This window comes from Chanodichthys erythropterus, chromosome 16, assembly GCF_024489055.1.
Source record: "Chanodichthys erythropterus isolate Z2021 chromosome 16, ASM2448905v1, whole genome shotgun sequence".
Lineage (NCBI taxonomy): Eukaryota > Metazoa > Chordata > Actinopteri > Cypriniformes > Xenocyprididae > Chanodichthys > Chanodichthys erythropterus.
In genome coordinates, this window is record NC_090236.1 from 41,769,127 (window position 1) to 41,788,613 (window position 19,487).

The 19,487-nt window shown below is 41.7% G+C and overlaps 1 protein-coding gene across 6 annotated transcripts in view; it reads left to right on the plus strand.

Moving 5' to 3' along the window:
- LOC137002332 (NACHT, LRR and PYD domains-containing protein 12-like) overlaps positions 1-19,487 on the plus strand; it is a 53,201-nt gene that overhangs the window by 20,084 nt on the left and 13,630 nt on the right. For all 6 annotated transcript variants that reach the window (XM_067361885.1, XM_067361883.1, XM_067361884.1 and 3 more), the window contains 3 exons: positions 1,761-1,934; positions 2,407-2,577; positions 13,398-13,571. In XM_067361885.1, the coding sequence (XP_067217986.1) occupies positions 1,761-1,934; positions 2,407-2,577; positions 13,398-13,571 (519 nt within the window). The remainder of the gene's footprint in view (positions 1-1,760; positions 1,935-2,406; positions 2,578-13,397; positions 13,572-19,487) is intronic.

Genomic DNA, 19,487 nt, shown 5'->3' on the forward strand with positions numbered 1-19,487 from the left:
TAATGCAAAAAATGACTAAGGGTGGAACGGGGTCCATTGTGAACTAATTGTTCTTTGAGTGGCTGGTTCACTCCATCACAAAAAAAGTCAATAAGTGCGCAGTCAGGCAGATCCGAATAATAAGCTAGGTTTAGGTATTCTGTGATGTAATCCTCCAGTGAACGTGTGCCCTGCGTACTCCATAACAACAACTGATCAATGTCCATACCGTACAAATGTCCTCCGGGAAAGCTGCTGGATCGTGGTGGCGGCGAAGTCTTCTGTAACGAAGCGGGACTGAGGCAGAGATCTAAATGCAGCATTTTATTAAAGTAGAGTTGTCGTACAGGCAGGGTAAATCAGGAGCAAACAGGTACAGCAGAGGGTTAGGCAGAATCGTGGTCAGGGAACAGGCAGTAGATCGAGGCAGGCGGATATCATTCACAGAACAGTATAACAGGCAAGGGTCAGGACAGGCAGCAACGGGTCAAGAACGGGTAACAGAGAGGAACAGTAACAACAGGTACACAGGATATAAATGCTCGGAAATGACACACAAGGTAATCAAGACTTCGCAATCGGATGGTGTGAAAGAGAGTACTTTATAGTCCAGGTAACAAGCTGCAGCTGGGTGTGGTGATTAGTGAGGAGTGTGTGCATGGCTGTATGTGGCGACAGGTGATTGGTGTGGAGTGAACATGTGACTGGCAGGGAGGATTGTGGGAAGTGAAGTCCGGGAACTGACAGGAGCAGACCGTGATCATGACATTAATGTTTGCTACAGACATGTTACAGGTTTACTGTTTAACATATAGTAATGTTAAAGGCTTCTTAGAGTACCATAAAACTCGGTTGGAGAATCAAGAAGATTGTGTTAATTTATTATGGACTGCAAACAGTGCTTAGTTGGAGACCCAGTGTAATTATACAATACAACATTTTTTTTTTTAATGGGCAGTACCCTCAGCACCCCTTCTTACCACAGTACAGAATGTAATGCAAATGCAGGATATTATCATATTTTTAGGATAAAGTATTATCTATATATTTGTATTGTAGTTCTTATGTAAACACTTAAATGGTGCTGTTTTAGTTCATAGAAATTTATAAATTAGTGATTTAATCATTATTTGCATACTGTTGAGACAGAATTCAGATGAGTGTGTTAGAGCTGGTAAATCTGCCACAGAAAGGAGGGCAAGATCTGGTAGATATCACTTAAGATTTTATGTGACAGGATTAATGTATTATAGTGTTTTTGCGGGACCTGTGTATCTTTGATTCTGTTTTCTGCTTTTCAGTTAGTCTCGACAAAACACTTCCTTTAGTTTGAGTGTTTTACACCACTGTGGAGGAATTTTGTCTCATTTTGTCTCACTCCTCCTTGCAAAACTGCTTCAGCTCAGGGACATTTGTAGGCTTTCCAGCATGAGCTGTGTTTCAAGTCCTTCCACAAGTCTGGACTTTATTTAAGTCATTCCCAAACTTTAGTTTTCTCTTTTTTCAAACATTTTCAGGTTGCTTGTTGTGGATCATTCAGATTAAAGACTTCAACTGTACACACCTGTATAGTTTTTGATAATCGAAACCTTGAAAGTGATGTTGCACAGAGAACATATTACGGTTCTCTGTGCCTTTTGTTTGCCTCCATATTCAGTTGTCAGTGTTTGCAACTATCTTTTAATACATTTGTACAAAGAACAAAATAAAATTCACTTTAAGGATTTCTATTGTTCGGGTTTAACTGATTAATCAGCTGAATGTTTTCATTCCTGTTTTAGACTCTCTAACTGCAGTGTAACAGAAGAAGGTTATAAAGCTCTGGCTTCAGCTCTGAGATCAAACCCTTCACACCTGATAGAGCTGGATCTCACAGGAAATGATCCTGGAGAATCAGGAATGAAGGAGCTCAATGATTTACTACAGAAACCAAACTGTCAACTGAAGACACTGAGGTGAGACGGGATGAAATAATACAAAATTAGTTATATGCTGGCTAAATATTCATAACAAATGCATTATTTTAGTTATATAATGAGTTGGACAATTTGTTTCATCAAAATGATCAAGATCAGATCAGATGCTGTGGGTTCTGTCATGATGATTATAACCGTCAATACAGTTTAGTTGTGGTACAAGCTACAGTTCAAAATTGTGCATGTTAATTGTCAAGGTATTCCACAATCCAGAATTACCTTGACAATTAACATGCACAATTTTGTTTTTGTGTACACTTCTCAGTAAAAATTCTAGATAACCTTTTAGTCAAATTGTTTTCTGAACACAGTTGTTTTCCATCAAGCCCAGATTCACTGTATCTCTACAGCAGGTCTATGAGTCTCCAGATGTTCACAAACATGCAGTTTCCCAAGCCAGTTTTGTAAAGCAACACACATTTAGTTGAGAACTGAATTGTCTCTTCTGCAGGTTTTTGAGTCCTGCTGCAGATGAAGCCTGTCAGTATGTGAAGAGAGTTGTGGGTAAAAACCTGTTACTCCTGAGAGAGCTGAATTTAAGTGGACGTGAACTAGGAGACACAGGAGTGAATCAGATAGCTGCTCTACTGCAGGATAAACACTGTCGATTCAACACACTGATGTGAGTATTGTTCATTTATTAACAATATTACAGTACTTTTAATTAGCTATGCACCAATCGACCGACCGGCCAGGGATTGGAATTGGACGATTTTCTGCATAACCGGCCTGGATCGGTGACCGGCTGGACAGTCTTGCATGTTTCCGATTCCGAGCCTATCCGTTTTGTTACTAGCGTCACAGGCAATAACGTCAGCTGCACATCCTTCCTCTATACTCTCCAACGGCGAAGTGACACCCGCCTCCTCTCTCTCACTCGTTTCATTTGCTCTGGTTAAATTGTGCTTGTATTGTGCAAATATTTTGTCATTCCCACAGGTTTTGCATTCACACAAAATGTGAGCTCCACATTGTATTAGTGGAGCACACAAATCGCTTCTCAACCTCAAACAGCTTGTGAGTCACAAGTACCAAAATGAGTGGCTTACTGCACTTATTTTGACAGTCAAAACTGTCAAAATGCCTTGGTGAATATTTAGTTAAAGGTGCAATATGTAATATTTTTGCAGTAAAATATCCAAAAACCAATAGACCAGTGTTATATATTTTGTTCACTTGAGTACTAACAATATCCCAAATATTTCGAACTATTTGTAAATCATGATAAAATTGCAGTTTTAACCAAGGCTCCGGGACGTGTGAGGAGTCGCCTGTCAATGGCGTCATACCCGCGTTACCCTCGGTTTCCGGTTTTATTTTATAGAAACCATGGAAACACCTTAGACGCTTTAATATATTACACGTTTAATAGACAAGGGAAGATCTGTTTTGATATATTTATAGACAGAAAATTAATTGATGTTATGTAGCTCAACACGTTTAGTCATATGGTTTAAATCAATTTTCTTGATTTTTTTTTTGCGAGTACCATGCTTTACCATGAATCAGAGAAAAACACTATTTAGTCAAGTAGCTAACATAGCATAATCAGATCCAGCTTTATTTTTATTAACAGTAATACAGCATTTTCTCCATCATACAATACGTTTTAAAATTTATGTCATGCCATTTATCAACACAATCATCCAGCATTTAATATGATATTGTAAAATCGATCTATCGATCTGCAGTGTGTAACAGTGTCTCACAGCAGCTGCCGAGCGAACGCAGAGTAACGTTATAACATCATTTTCAACACTCTCAAATGTATCTAATATGATAAACAGAGCTGTGTTACCTCATACTCATGACCGGAAAAGCAGAAGCGGCGCCGGCGACTGTGTCATAATAAAAGTCCCGCTGCTCGTGAGGCGTGTGTTGATCAATTGCTCCAGCTCCTCGTTCAGCTCCACAACACTCGCTCCTGCTCTGCTTCATACTACAGTAACGTTAATAATCACATCTGTGAACATGATTTGTTCCTGATTCCAATCCCTATTCTTTTGCACCGTCCGTTGAGATGGAGACCACATGTCCCAAGATTCTGCTCTAAAACTTGGCTTCATCAAGCTACGACTTTGTTTTGAATAGGCTTCTAGCCACCTTTAACAGACAAAATTATTACATATTGTACATTTGATATATTACAAATGTGATAATCAGTTGATTACAAATGTGATATTGATTTTATACATCATACAGTTTAATAAACAAGCACTTTATATTAAGTGACTTACATTTTAGACACCAAATTGCTTGTTTCGCCAACGAAAATAGTTCCAGACAAAGTCCACAGAATTGTTTTGCGTCTCTGAACTCCTGATTGAATCAGCCAATTGAATGAATCGGTTGAATATCAATGACTCGCTTATAAACTGGGACTTGCTGCCACCTCCTGGCGGGTTTAATTTCACATTTAAAGTATCTTTTCATTTTATAAATAATTTCAAATAACTGCTCTTGATTTACTTTAATAAAGTTTAATCTATAGTTCTATAGTTATACATTAGATTACCATTTCTGTACCTTTTGAGCCTACAAAAAAACCTGAAAATCAGTTTATTTCATCAAAGGTGCCCTAGAACTTTTTTTAAAAAAGATGTAATATAAGTCTAAGGTGTCCCCTGAATGTGTCTGTGAAGTTTCAGCTCAAAATACCCCATAGATTTTTTTTTAATTAATTTTTTTAACGGCCTATTTTGGGGCATCATTATAAATGAGCCGATTCAGGGCTACTGGCCCTTTAATTCCCGTGCTCCATGCCCACGGAGCTCACGCTTGCCTTGAACAAAGTTTACACAGCTAAGATAACCCTCAAATGGATCTTTACAAAGTGTTCGTCATGCATGCGGCATGCATGCGTCGGATTATGTGAGTATTGTATACTGTTATATTGTTTACATTTGATTCTGAATGAATTTGATGGTGCTCCGTGGCTAACGGCTAATGCTACACTGTTGGAGAGATTTATAAAGAATGAAGTTGTGTTTATGCATTATACAGACTGCAAGTGTTTAAAAATGAAAATAGCGACGGCTCTTGTCTCCGTGAATACAGTAAGAAACGATGGTAACTTTAACCACATTTAACAGTACATTAGCAACATGCTAACGAAACATTTAGACAATTTACAAATATCACTAAAAATATCATGTTATCATGGATCATGTCAGTTATTATTGCTCCATCTGCCATTTTTAGCTATTGTTCTTGCTTGCTTACCTAGTCTGTTGATTCACCTATGCAGATCCAGATGTTACTGGCTGCCCTTGTCTAATGCCTTTCATAATGTTGGGAACATGGGCTGGCATATGAAAATAATTGGGCGTACATTTTTTTCAAACATGCATTTTTCAAGGAGTTGGTGAAATGTCCACTAGAGTGGACAACGCGCATTTGAAGAACGGATGAAAGCAATTTTAAACGGATGAAAAACAATTATTAAAAAAAAATATTGTAAACACTATAAAACATGTTTTGTTTTTTTTTGCTCTTTAACATTGTGTTCATGTATTTTGAACATATTCCAGAACTTTTAACAGTCTCTGTTATTTTTTCTTTTGCACTTGCAAAAGTTCACCAGTTGGTGGCAGTGTATTGCATGACACATTAGGGTCCACTGCCACTGTATTGACTAAAAAAAACGAGGACATCAAGGAGCAATATAATTTTTAAAATATCCAAGTATTGATTTTGTGATTTGAGGAAATTGATTAATCATGTGTGGACATCATGCATCACTGGCTATATTTAGACTACAATTAATAGTACAGTTTTTTTCAAGGATCATCACTCTCAATGATAGAACTAATATCCACAAAATATTGCTATATAAAAATTTAATTGATTTTCAGCCAGAACATTACTGCAGATGGTGTATTTTCAAAAAACAACAACAACAACAACAGCAATACTATAAATTGTAGTCTAAATATAGCCAGTGAAGCATGATGTCCACTTGAGTGGACACATGATTAATCACAATTTCCTCAAATCACAAAATTAATACTTGGATATTTTAACAATTATATTGCTCCTTAGTTGTTGCTTGATGTCCTCATATTTTTTTTTTACCTGCAAGGGTCTCCTAGAATAGAAAGAATGAACAGACATTCCTCCCCTGCAAGGCACATGTGTTATTCTGTCTGCCATCTTGTTTTAGAGAACTTTTTTTTGCACTTGCAAAAGTTGCCCAGTGGGTGGCAGTTTATTGCATGACACATTAGCGTCCAATGTAGTGACTTGATGTGCAACTGTGACATTCAGACTCATTTATATAGGAGAAAACAACTATTGAATAGCTGTTCACTGTAGTGATCTCTGTGCATGAAAGGATTAATATTCCTGCTGCTGTCTGTCATGTTAACCAAAGAACAAAAGACAAAGAAAATCGCTCTCTGCTCTAGACTGAACAAGTTTTATAACTTTAACTGAAAGCATCTGTACTTAGTTTTTACAATGAAGACTATCCAGTGTTATTTATCATTTGATTACTTTAATTTGTGTAGTGTTTCTAAACCTGAATAAAAACCTTCTTAACATGAAAAACTTCTTTAACAGTTTCATAGCTCTCTTTATTCTATTGCATTTATGTGTTATCTGTTGTTTGCAATTTATTTATTTGTTTTTATTTTATTACTGACTTTTTACTTTTTTATTAATGAAAAGAAAACTTTGCCTTGAAGAAAAGTAGATTTTCATTTGTATATGCTTTCAACTATAGTTCTTAGAATTGGCAAAAATCGGTATAAGCAAAAATCTGTATCGGCAGATCACACTAACAAAAAAAATCGGAAATCACAATTGGCCAAGAAAATTGAAATGGATGTATCTCTACTTTTAATTGTAATTTTACTGTATCTGAAAATAATATTTCCTCACTAGGAAGTTTTTTCTTAGGGTCACACAGAGCCACAACAATGTAAAGTAATACAATTAAACAGGAAATTAAACACAATGAAAACGTGACATCAAGCTTCAAATATTTGACAGACAGTTTGATCATGGGTCAATAATTATTTCAGTTCCTGTAGAGGGAGATCAATGGTTTTCTTCCAGAGCTTAGAAAACTCCTCAAATAAGTGATAGATTGAAAAAAAACAGCTGCACTATAAACACACAGATGTCTTTCCTAACTTTCAAAGGGTAATTATGTGTAAATTTAAATATAAGTGTGTATTGATCACTCTTTTTGTTTAATGTTCAATTTATTTATAAAGTGCATATTAATACAACAAATGTTGACCACATTGCTGTACATGGGACAAAGCAAAATAACAATAAAATCACATTTAGATTCAGTACAACACACAGTCACACATAAAACCTTAAATTCAATGAGGCATTAATAAAAACCCATTACATCTCTAACACAACACTGATGTTGTGGCGGCCGCAAAGGAGTGGTCTCCTCTCATTTTCCGGTACGTCCGCGGGACCGCTAGGAGATTTAATTACTCAGAGCGTAATGTTATCTGTGGTTCCCTTTCAGTCGGTCACGTTCGACGTATGTCAGTAGTGACCGACGAATTGGGATATCGCTTAGAGAGCCCTATCAGCTTCGTGTAAACTAAAACAAGCCAATGGAATTGGCGTGCGATATTTGCATAATGCGCACCGCTCCCGACAGGTGTATATAAATAGGAAGCAGATGCAATCGCACTCTGTCTTTCGCTTCGGAGCCATTCAGTGGTGTCCTGTTTAAGAAGACTGTTCTGTGTGAACTAAACTGCCTCGAAGAGGATTCACAGCAAGCCGTGTGTGCCGGTGTAATGGTGCTACAGCGAGGTCGCGAGCTCCCGAGGATCCGAGCTATAGCTCTCAACTGCTGTTTTCGCAGCACACGCCTAGAGTGAAAGTGTGTGTGTTGCGATTTGGGCCGGTTCCTCGGTGTGTCCAGGGAGTGGTGTACTCCATCTGCTCTCCCACCCCCGGAGGAGGGCCGGGGGGATTTTGTGGCGGCTGTCCATCTACCGCCGCTGGCTCTCTGGAGTCCAGCGGTACCCACTTTGCCACAAAAAGAGCAGTTTCCTCAAACTCCAGGTCACAACAAGGTGTGTCTGCCAGTGTGCCAGGCCCCGCCTCGCCGCTGGCAGCTCCCTCCCCATTCGCCAGCAGGTGGCAGTGTGATGGCGCAGACCGCGTCCCGTGCGCCGTCTCCCATGCACACTGCTGCCTCGCAGAGTCCGACCCCACTCCGGGCCGAGTCGGGTCCCTCTCTGCCTTGCTGCCCCACCCCCGATGCGTCTGTGGTGCCTTTGGTCCCGCTGGTTCGGAGTCTGGTGGTGTGGAGCACGCTTCCCAGCCCGTCCCGCTGGCTCATTCGCACTATCAGACTCGGCTATGCGATTCAGTTCGCCCGGCGTCCCCCTGGTTTTCAGGAGTGTCCACTTCACTCAGGTGTCGCTGGACAGTGCACCTGTTCTCCGGGCGGAGATTGCTGTCCTCCTGGCGAAGGATACAGTCGAGCCGGTCCCTCCAGCCGATATGAAGCCGGGGTTCTACAACCCCTTACTTCATTGTACTGAAAAAGGGCGGTGGGCTACGGCCAATCCTGGACCGTCCCCAGGATTGGTTTGCAGCAATAGACCTGATGGACGCATACTTTCATGTCTCGATTCTGCCTCGACACAGACCCTTCCTAAAGAAACGGTCTGCGTTCGAGGGTCGGGCATGTCAGTACAAAGTCCAACCCGACATGGTTTTAGCTCTCAGCCAGTTGGGTCTTCGGGTCAACTGGGACAAGAGCAAACTCGCCCCCGGGCAGAGGATCTCTTGTCTCAGTCTCGAGCTAGACTCGGTCGCACGGACTGCGCGTCTCACCGAGGCGCGCGTCCAGTCGGTGTTGAACTGCCTGAGCTCGCTCAAGTGCAGGACAGCGGCTCCACTGAAAGATTTTCAGAGGCTCCTGGGGCATATGGCATCTGCAGCCGCGGTCACGCCGCTCTGATTGCTTCATATGAGACCGCTTCAACACTGGCTCCGCGGCCGGGTCCCGAGATGGGCGTGGCAGTGCGGCACGCTCCGTGTCCCCGTGGCACTGAGCTGCCGTCGCACCCTTGTCTGGTGGTCGGACCCTTCGTTCCTGCGGGCCGGAGTACCCCTCGAACGAGTGTCCAGGCACGCTGTGGTCTCCACAGATGCCTCTGCCACGGGATGGGGGGCCACGTACAACGGGCATGCAGTGGCAGATCTTTGGACGGGGCCTCAGCTGCATTGGCATATCAATTGGTTCGTCTTGCGCTGGCCCGCTTCAAGAAGCTGTTGTCAGGCAAGCACGTTCTAGTCCGCTCACACAGCACTGCGGCCGTTGCGTACTTCAACCGTCAAGGTGGTCTACGCTTCCGTCGCATGTCGCAACTCGCCCGCCATCTCTTGTTGTGGAGTCAGAAGTATCTGAGGTCCCTTCGGGTCACTCATGTCCCAGGTGTGCTCTACCGTGCAGCCGACGAGCTGTCACGGCAGCCTCCACTTGCGGGCGAGGGGCGGCTCCACCCCCAGGCGGTCCAGCTGATTTGGCAGCATTTCGGCGAGGCCCAGGTAGACCTGTTTGCCTCCCCAGAAACTGCCCACTGCCAGTGGTTTTATTCCCTGACCGGCGGCACGCTCGGCACGGATGCCCTGGCACACAGCTGGCCCCCGGGTCTGCGCAAATATGCGTTTCCCCCAGTGAGCCTTCTCGCACAACTCCTGTGCAAGGTCAGGGAGGACGGGGAGCAGGTTCTGTTAGTGGCTCCGTACTGGCCCACTCGGACCTGGTTCTCAGACCTCATTCTCCTCGCGACAGCCCCTCCCTGGCCGATTCCTCTGAGGAAGGACCTCCTGACTCAGAGACGGGGCACCCTGTGGCACCCACGTCCCGATCTATGGAACCTCCACGTGTGGTCCCTGGACGGGATGCGGAGGTTCTGAGTGATCTCCCGCAAGCGGTCGTAGACACCATCACTTCTGCTAGAGCTCCTTCCACTAGGAGTCTCTACGCGTTGAAGTGGAACCTGTTCGTCGAATGGTGCGCCTCTCGCCGAGAGGACCCCCGATCATGTTCGGTCAAATCCGTGCTTTCCTTCCTGCAAGAGGGGTTGGAGCGAAGGCTGTCTCCCTCCACCCTCAAGGTGTATGTTGCCGCTATCGCCGCACATCGCCACGCAGTTGAGGGTAAGTCCCTGGGGAAACACGATCTGATCGTCAGGTTCCTGAGGGGGGCCAGGAGACTGAATCCTCCTCGCCCTTCCTCCGTACCCTCTTGGGATCTGACCCTGGTTCTCACAGCTCTCCGGGGTCATCCCTTTGAACCTTGCAATCAGTCGACCTGAAACTAATGTCTCTTAAGACGGTTCTTCTGGTTGCATTGGCTTCCCTGAAGAGGGTAGGGGATCTGCATGCATTTTCGGTCGACGAAACGTGCCTAGAATTCGGGCCCGGTGTCTCTCACGTCATCCTGAGACCCCGGCCTGGATACATGCCCAAGGTTCCTACCACTCCCTTCAGAGATCAGGTAGTGAACCTGCAAGCGCTGCCCTCGGAGGAGGCAGACCCAGCCCTAGCTTTGCTCTGTCCCGTCCGCGCTCTGCGCGTTTACGTGGATAGAACGTGAAGCTTCAGGACCTCAGATCAGCTCTTCATCTGTTACGGAGGTCAGCAGAAGGGAAAGGCTGTCTCCAAGCAGAGGATGGCCCACTGGATAGTGGATGCCATCGCCTTGGCGTACGAATCCCAGGGTGTGCCTTGCCCGCTCGGGTTGAGAGCCCACTCCACCAGAGGGGTGGCCTCTTCCTGGGCGCTGGCTCATGGTGCCTCGCTGACAGATATCTGTAGAGCTGCGGGCTGGGCGACACCAAACACATTCGCTAGGTTTTATAGCCTACGTGTAGAGCCGGTATCCTCACGTGTACTTGCATCCACTAGTTGGTAGACGTGTTGTACCCACTCTAAGTGTCGGCTTGCAATGCCATTCCCGCCACTGGCCGGATACGTGCATACTTTCACTCCAGTCGTGTTCCCCGCCTGGCGAACCCTGTCGAGTTCCTCCGCCTCCCCCTTCGGCTCGGACATTGCGGAGTGTCTGATGCCAGGCCTACATCCGTCGCTGACGCTGTCTGTTGGCTGGGGCCCATATGTCGTGACCCCTCTACGTGAGCGGTCCCATATGTGTAATTTTCCACGGTTTAAAACTCCCTACGGGCCGAGTCCGTGTCTTTCCCTTAGCAGAGCCAGCTCTGCTGTCACCTGTCAGATGAGTCTCCCCCTACCAGGTGGAGCCATCCCAGGGACTCCATATGCGTACTGCCCCCCGGGCCAGTCCATGCATGGGCTGGGCACTGGAAGGGGTTTCGTAACTGTGGCGCTTTAGTTGGGATCCCAATTCGTCGGTCACTACTGACGTATGTCGAACGTGACCGACTGAAAGGGAACGTCTCGGTTACGTATGTAACCCTCGTTCCCTCCTTCAGGTCCCGTCGCCACAGTTTCTGTACCCTCGCTGTAGCGCGGACACCAGTTGTCTCCTCAGCGAAAAACAGAGTGCGATTGCATCTGCTTCCTATTTATATACACCTGTCGGGGGCGGTGCGCATTATGCAAATATCACACGCCAATTCCATTGGCTTGTTTTAGTTTACACGAAGCTGATAGGGCTCTCTAAGCGATATCCCAATTCGTCGGTCACTACTGATGTACGTCTCCGTTCCCTCCTTCAGGGAACGAGGGTTACATACGTAACCGAGACGTTTCTTCTCCTGGATCAGATCAGCTATATATGTTGGAGCTGTACCATGTGACGCTTTAAAAACAAACAACAGTATCTTAAAATTATTTCTATAGGAAACCGGTAGCCAATGTAGTTCTCTTAAAACTGGAGTAATATGCTCATTTTTCCAAGTGCCTTGCAGCTGCATTTTGGACCAGCTGTAATCTAAGCTTTTGTGTTGAACGCCATAGTACATTGCATTACCATAGTCTAATCTTGTGAAAATAAAAGCATGAATAACATTTTCTAAGTCCTTCCGTGATACAAAAAGCTTCATTTTAGGGATTAAAAAAATGATTTTGATGACTTAATTTATGTTTATCTAATTTCAATGCACTATTGCAAACTATACCTACATTTTTTACTTGATGCGTCCAAAAAGAGGATAGTGTACCCAACTCATGTTTACAGTCAGATGGAACAATTCCAGACAGTAAACTCTTATTAATTATTGATAATACAAAAGGACCAATCAACTCAATAAACTGCTTTAATATCATAGTTGGAACAATATCTTGAGGAGAGACTGTGAAGGAGAGCTTATGTAAAATATCTAAAAGAAATGAGCTCAAAATCAGAAAACACAGCATGAGTTATGAGTTATTTTATTAATCATGTTTACTGATTGCTGGTGTATAACAAAGTTGTTTTGAACTCTGAACCCACCATTGACAGAAATTTCCATTATTTGTTAGAAAATGCTTCCCCGTTAAATTAAACATCGATAAATCAAAACCGCCTAATGTTGAACAATCTGAGAGTATCTGATCCACTCATAGGTGCTCTGGCCCACCTCTTCCAAGCGGGCCAGGGATGGCAAAATGAACCACGGCGAGGCATGGAACAGAGCACCCACACTTGTCAAACAAACCGGGCTTTGGAGGTCAAACGAGCTCTGGCACAGAGTGAATATACCATAACATGTAGAAGAAGTAAACCCAACCACTTCCAACATAAACGACACACAACAATGAAGAGACAGAACTAAGGATTTAAATACACAGAGTAATCAAAGTAAAACAGAACAGGTGCAGGAACTAATTAACAACCAAGGACACTAACTAGGGAACACACACAGGCAGCAACACCATGATAATAAAACACAACAAAACTGTGACACAAATAGATTATTCTGAAATCTTACATTTATACTGGACTAATGGTACTTTTCACTACATTTTCTTTTATTAGGCAAAATATGTATTGTAAGATTGTAAATTACACTCATTAATGTACAAGATTTCTTGCAATACCAAAGTGAAAATTGACCTTTTAAATGTTAATTTTTCAGTTGTTTCTATATTGATTCAACAGTCAAATCAAAAATTATTCAGAAATTAACTCTGAGATCTTGTCATATATTTAATTACCATTTAGTGCAATTTACCATTTAGTACCATTTAGTTACTATAGTGAATAAACTGTATTAATGAATGAAATGTTCAAGGTGTCTGAATAAATTTTGGTTTGACTGTATATATTAATCTACAGTGATAAATTCACTTATTTGTGGAGTGAGGACGGATCCAGACTTGGATTGTAACTCAAATTGCTCCTGTCTTGGTTTGTTCATTTATATCATTAAGTTTCCATGCTTTTGCTGGTTTATTAGTGACTGTATGGCATTTATTCATGATTCCTTTAAATCACACATGAACTGAACATGGATTTGAGTCATTTTCTCTTTTTGTCTTCAGTCTGAATAGATGCAGTATTACAGAGAAACAGTGTGTCATCTTGACTTCAGCTCTGAAATCAAACCCGTCACACCTGAGAGAGCTGAACCTGAGTGAGAATAAACTAGGAGACTCTGGAGTGAAGCACTTATGTGACGTACTGAAGGATTCACACTGTAAACTGGAGAGATTGAGGTCAGTAACATTCACATTAGGCATGTGACGGTATCAAATTTTCATGCTGCGATAATTGCTGAAGCTTTTATCACGGTATATGGTATTATCACGATATTGAAATAAGTTGCAGAAAGGGTTGTCATAGTATAACAGGTTTAAAAACTCTTTACCTTATAACAAAAAGAGCTCTGATCTTTTTAATACAATTACACAATAGACAAAAAAATATAAAGTAAAATGTTTTGAACAGATTCAAGTGCAAAAGACTTGTTAAGAACAACAGGTAGCATTTTACAATAAATTATTTAATTAACTATTTAATGAACAGCCCTCTTGCACTTTAATAAACATTAAAAAAAATACACCACAAGACCATAATATCTCAGTCAGTACTAGAAATTTCCTCAACAATTTATGTGCAATGAGGGTTATTTTTACTATTGCGAAGTGAGAGGAATGAAGGCCACTCCTCTTTTGCATGCGCGGATGCTTTGTTGCTGCTGCAAAAGAGAACTTCTCTTCTGGGCTTTTCGGGGGAAAGTCAACTCATAGTCAAGTGGTAGAACGTTGGTCAGCAGTATCACTAATGACACGGGTTCAAGTCCCGAACAAACACGGGCTACTGAGATGTGTGTGATTACTTTTTATTAAATCATTCCTTTGTAAATTAATTAAGGACCTGTTGATCACTTTTTATTAAAATATTTCTTTGTAGCCTACTAAAAATATGAGAACATTGTTTGGCTGTTAATTCATTCTTATGATTTGAAAAACGAAGAAACACAAAAATAGACTAAAAGATAGACACAATTTAACTACAGTGGAATTAAAATGCAGGGATGAAATATCCCAATAAAACATCCTCATGTTTCGAATGATTATTAGCCTAAAACATGCAGTTTAATTTTTTCCATGCATTTCAGCACGGGGCTTTATAAAATGTTGACATAGTGTTAAATAGTGTTGACATCTGATCACACATATAACCTATAACGTTGTCTTTTATGAGAACAAAAAAGCATGTACAGGCAGTTCTTGTGGGATCTGTTTGTTTTTTTTTATTGTGAGTGTGTTTTACTTGTAAAATGCTCCACTCTCTTCTGGTCTTTTCCTCGAGAGAAGGACCGGCAGCTGCACCTAATGGTTCAGGTCTTACACTTGCTGAGGCAGAGTAGAGACTAGATCATGGGGTTTTCAGCGGGAGCTTGTTGAAGAGTTGAAGGGGTGAAATTCCCCGCGACCATAGGTGTTGTCTTTGACATCACTAGATTCAGCAGCAATCTAAGCTAAACAAGAGAGCAGGAGATGGCTGATGAGGACGAAGATGGTGAGCCTCCTGAATCCTCAAAGCCACCCTGCCCCCACGCATGTACAGCTGTGTTGGGATTATGGAACGCGCCTCTGGCAGACTGCAGCTGCCATTGGAGCATGTTAAGAAAGAAACCGCTCGCGGATTCTTTGTCGAACGGTTCCTTTTTTGCCATAATCCTCCAGCCACCGTAAGCTTTCCATTCCTTCTTGATCTTCATACTGAGATCGAGAAGGCATTGAAGGACCTGTATTCAGCTCGCATTCATTAACTTCAGCAGGTTAATTCGTTGGTGTTGATGGAGTGAGTATGGGTACGCGTCAATGTCTCCTACTGACGAGATGAGTGCAACTATCTCATGATATAGGCAGGCTCCAACACTATATGCGGCAGCAGGTCAGGCTGGTGTTGCTTTTAAGCTGAGACTTGCTCTCCAGGATGCCCATCTCTACGATCTGGTCTGAGTTGGGTACTTCCTCTTTGCTGTCCCTCTTCTCTAAAGAATGTGAATTGAGACTCTGTGATCAGACAGGTTGTTGGCCAAGACTAGGTTTCTGTTAGACCAGGTCGGCCTCCCTGGTGGCAATCAGGGTCGAGTACGTTCCCATGACAAGTGACTGGCTTGGGTTCCCTCGGGCCCCCTGGCTACATTCCCTTAAAGGTACCCTTTTTTCTATGAAAAGAAGCTTGATGCAATGATGACGTCATAGGCTGTCGCCGGCCAATAGGATTGTTGTGAGTTGATATGTTTTCAGACACCGGTTCACGTTCCCCATAGCGTTTTCGAAAGCAGTGTTGATTTCCCTTTGAACCCTGTTTACATATGTAACCTGAGACTAATATATATATATATATATATATATATATATATATATATATATATATATATTAGTGGTGGGCCGTTATCGGCATTCACGTGCTGCGTTAAAGTGAGACTCTTATCGGGCGATTAAAAAAAATATCGCCGTTAATCTATTCTCAATGTTGGGTTGGGAGCTGGGTCTATACTACGCAAGCTATTATGACTTTCACCTTGTTATTTTAGCACGGATGTGTATACCTAGCCGAATTGACCCTTCGCAAAGACGCGCCCCCCTTAGTTACTTTTGCTTTGTCCGACAAGCCGTGGCGCTGTCACACCACACAGTGAAAAATACATCACGGAGCAAAGAGGACAATGACAACACGTCGACAGAGAAGACAGAGCAGGTTACTTATGATATTAAACAAAGTCCCAGCTTTAAAACTGTGTAGTTTTTTAAGAAATTCAAACAATAAAAACCGTTTTGTGGCTCTTTAATGTGTCGTGACCATGGTCGTGACAGATTGCTGTAGAACCTCAGCTCAAGAGGCTCATAAACCGATCATCTCTTACTACGAGTCCATTTATAGCATGAAATAAACATGAATGAACATGAGAATCAATGATGTTTCAAAGCCGGAAAGATGTCAATATTTGCAAATACCAATGTGAACTTTCATAAAGATCCGATTGGCCATTAACTTTTAAATGCATTATTATGCATTAATATGAGAAGAATTCTCCACATGAAAGACCCGTGACTGCAGATCAACGTGCTGCATTTCTCTCTGATACGGTAGGAAATTAACTAAATGAAATGTGGAGGATGTAAGATGATTGACAGGCCAGTTTACGGTGACAGGATGCGACAGAGAGAAAAGACACAATTGTATGACGTGATAGTATGTCCCAAAGCTTGCCTACTCTTTTGCTACGCACTCAAAAGTAAGTACTTTTTGTTCACAAAAAGAGTACATACTTTTAGGGCGTAGTATAAGTAGGCGAATTGGGACGCAGCAAATGTCTTCGGCACAATTCAAATGAGCCATTTTAATGTAGATTAATCTAGATTAATTCCAAGATTACAGTGAGATTAATCTAGATTAAAAAAAATAATATATGCCCACCACTAATATATATATATGGTTTATTATCAAGAAGGTTTTTTTTTTTTTTTTTAAACATATCTTAAAGGATCTCAGGATCCCTGTAAAATTTAGGCTAATTATTGTGTTGAAAATGCTAATGTCTACGCAATACGGAAGATGTTCTGTATTTTGGAGGTACTTGAGTTAAGCAGGTCGGGAGGCAAAGTCCTCTGCAGAAGCAGTTGGGCTGCTTGAATGTGGTGATGTGATTGGGTCGTAGCATTCCAGGTGTCCGGCCATCACGCCCACCTTTCATCCTGTAGAACTTGTTACATTGTCCCACAATACACATTTAAATAAAACAATGTCTTTAGGACCTTGGAGATGCTTTATTTCTTTTTCAAACCTTTCTCAAAGTCTGTGTGGGAGTGTTCAGATCTCGTAGAGTCCAAACTTCAAGCCAATATGTTTAGAAATTGTCTTTCTTTTGGAACATTTCTTTGTTCTTGCTGTGCTCTAGCCTGAACTGGTTTGGTAGCCATAGGAGTCCATGGCCATTTACACCTTGGACTCAGGCATGGAGGGCTGAGGTGAACAAAGGTAACTAGTGATGACATTAGCCTGTGGTCAATGGGCCGTTGATGTCATCTTTCCTTGCCCTCCACCTTTGGCAGTGCTAATTACAATAGTCCTTTAGCTGTCATTGAGGGTCCTATCACACTCTTGTTTTAATCAAAGTAGGACAAAAGGATTCTTGTTTTGACGTGTGAACTTCTGTTGTGAAGCTTTGGTGCCATCATGTCTGCTGTTCACTACAGTCATTTAGTCAACCAAAATGTTTCAAGTCTTTTTAAAACTGTAATAATCATATTCACCCAACACTGATTTGTTTGGTATGGGTCTGTTTTGAAATCTGTTGTTTTTCTTTCATTGCTTTATCATTTAGTCTGTTGGTTATCATTGTCAGGTTTCATGAGTGATTCACAAAACCAAATGCTTGATCAATCTGCTGTTTCTTAAGCATTAAGAATGGTAAAACAAGGACTCTCACCCAACATCGGTTAAGAGCAAATATTGACAATGTTGTTATCATTATTAATAAAAATAAACAAAATGACAAAATTAATAACAAAGATTGTTTTCGGATCAATAAATGTACATTTTAAACTAAATATGTTGGCTTGAAAAGGCTATCAGCACAGTTACGCCATGTGTCATAGCACTATCTGACATTGTACTCACAAGTATAATGTCAGAAACTGTAATTTGCTCTGGTCCCCTTCCTGTTCATCGGAGTGATGAGATAGTTTGCAGATTATCATCACTCAATGACTGGCTGTCTAAGTGGTGTCCGCACAATAATATAGGGTTCATAGACAATTGGTAAAATTTTGGGGGCAGACCTGACCTGTTGAAAAGAGATGGTATTCATCCCTCCTGGGATGGTGCTGCTCTTCTCTCTAGTAATATGGCACATAGTCTTAGAGCTGAAACATGACAAACTACGGCCCAGGTCAGGAAGCAGCAGACAGACTGGCTAACTTTCATTTATGTTCAACAAATAAAAAACAGATAATACTGATAAACAAATGATAAAGCTTGGGTTGCTGAATATTACATCCTTTTCTTTAATAGCACTTATTGTAAATGATATTATCACACACAATCTAGATTTGCTGTGTTTGACAGAAACCTGGCTAAAACCGGATGATTACAATACTTTAAATGAGTCTAGCCCTCAAGGTTACGATTATCGACACAATCCTTGTCAGAAAGGCAAAGGAGGAGGTGTTGCGGTAATTTGTAGTAATATTTACAGTATTACTCAAAAGTCCTTCAAATATAATTCCTTCGAAGTGATGGTACTCTATGTAACATTATGTAAGTTGACATTTGTGCTGGCTACTGTACACAGGCCACCAAGACACCATACAGACTTTATCAAAGAATTTGCTGATTTTTTTATCGGAGTTAGTACTAGCTGCAGATAAAGTCGATAAAGTTCTTGTTGGTTATTGTAATATCCATGTAGATAATGATAAAGATGCATTGGGATGCATTTACATTCTAAATTCTACTGTAGTGAGACAACACATGTAAGGCTGCAAAATTGCCACCCTGCCACAAATATGGTAGAACCATCACTTCTACCACTAAAGATTACTTTATAAATAAACTTCCTGATCAGTTTCATCGCCTTAGCATACCAGACAGCTTAGAAGACCTCGATATTGCAACAGAAACTATTGACTCTGTCTTTTCCAGCACATTAGACTCAGTTGTTCCTCTGCGCTTAAAGAAGATTAAGGAAACTAATCCAATTTTTTTTTTCTTAAAAGACCTGCCAGAAAAATGGGCCGCAGCTGGAAGAAAACGGAATTTCTTCGCATTTCATGGAGAGGGAGAATGAATGAGTACAGAAAGGCCTTAAAAAATGCTAGATCCACTTCTTTTTCAAATCTCTAAGAAGAAAACACACACAACCCCTAGGTATTTATTTGATACAGTGGCTAAATTAATGAAAAATAGAGCTTCAAATTGTGATGTTTCCAAACAGTATCTCAGTAATGACTTTATGAACTTCTTTACTTGCAAGATTGACAATATTAGAGAGAAAAGTATCACTATGCAACCGTCTACTACAGTATTGCGTCAGATTATTATTAAAAAAACACAACTTGATCCTAGAGAATTAGTCAATTACAGGCCAATCTCAAATCTACCTTTTCTGTCAA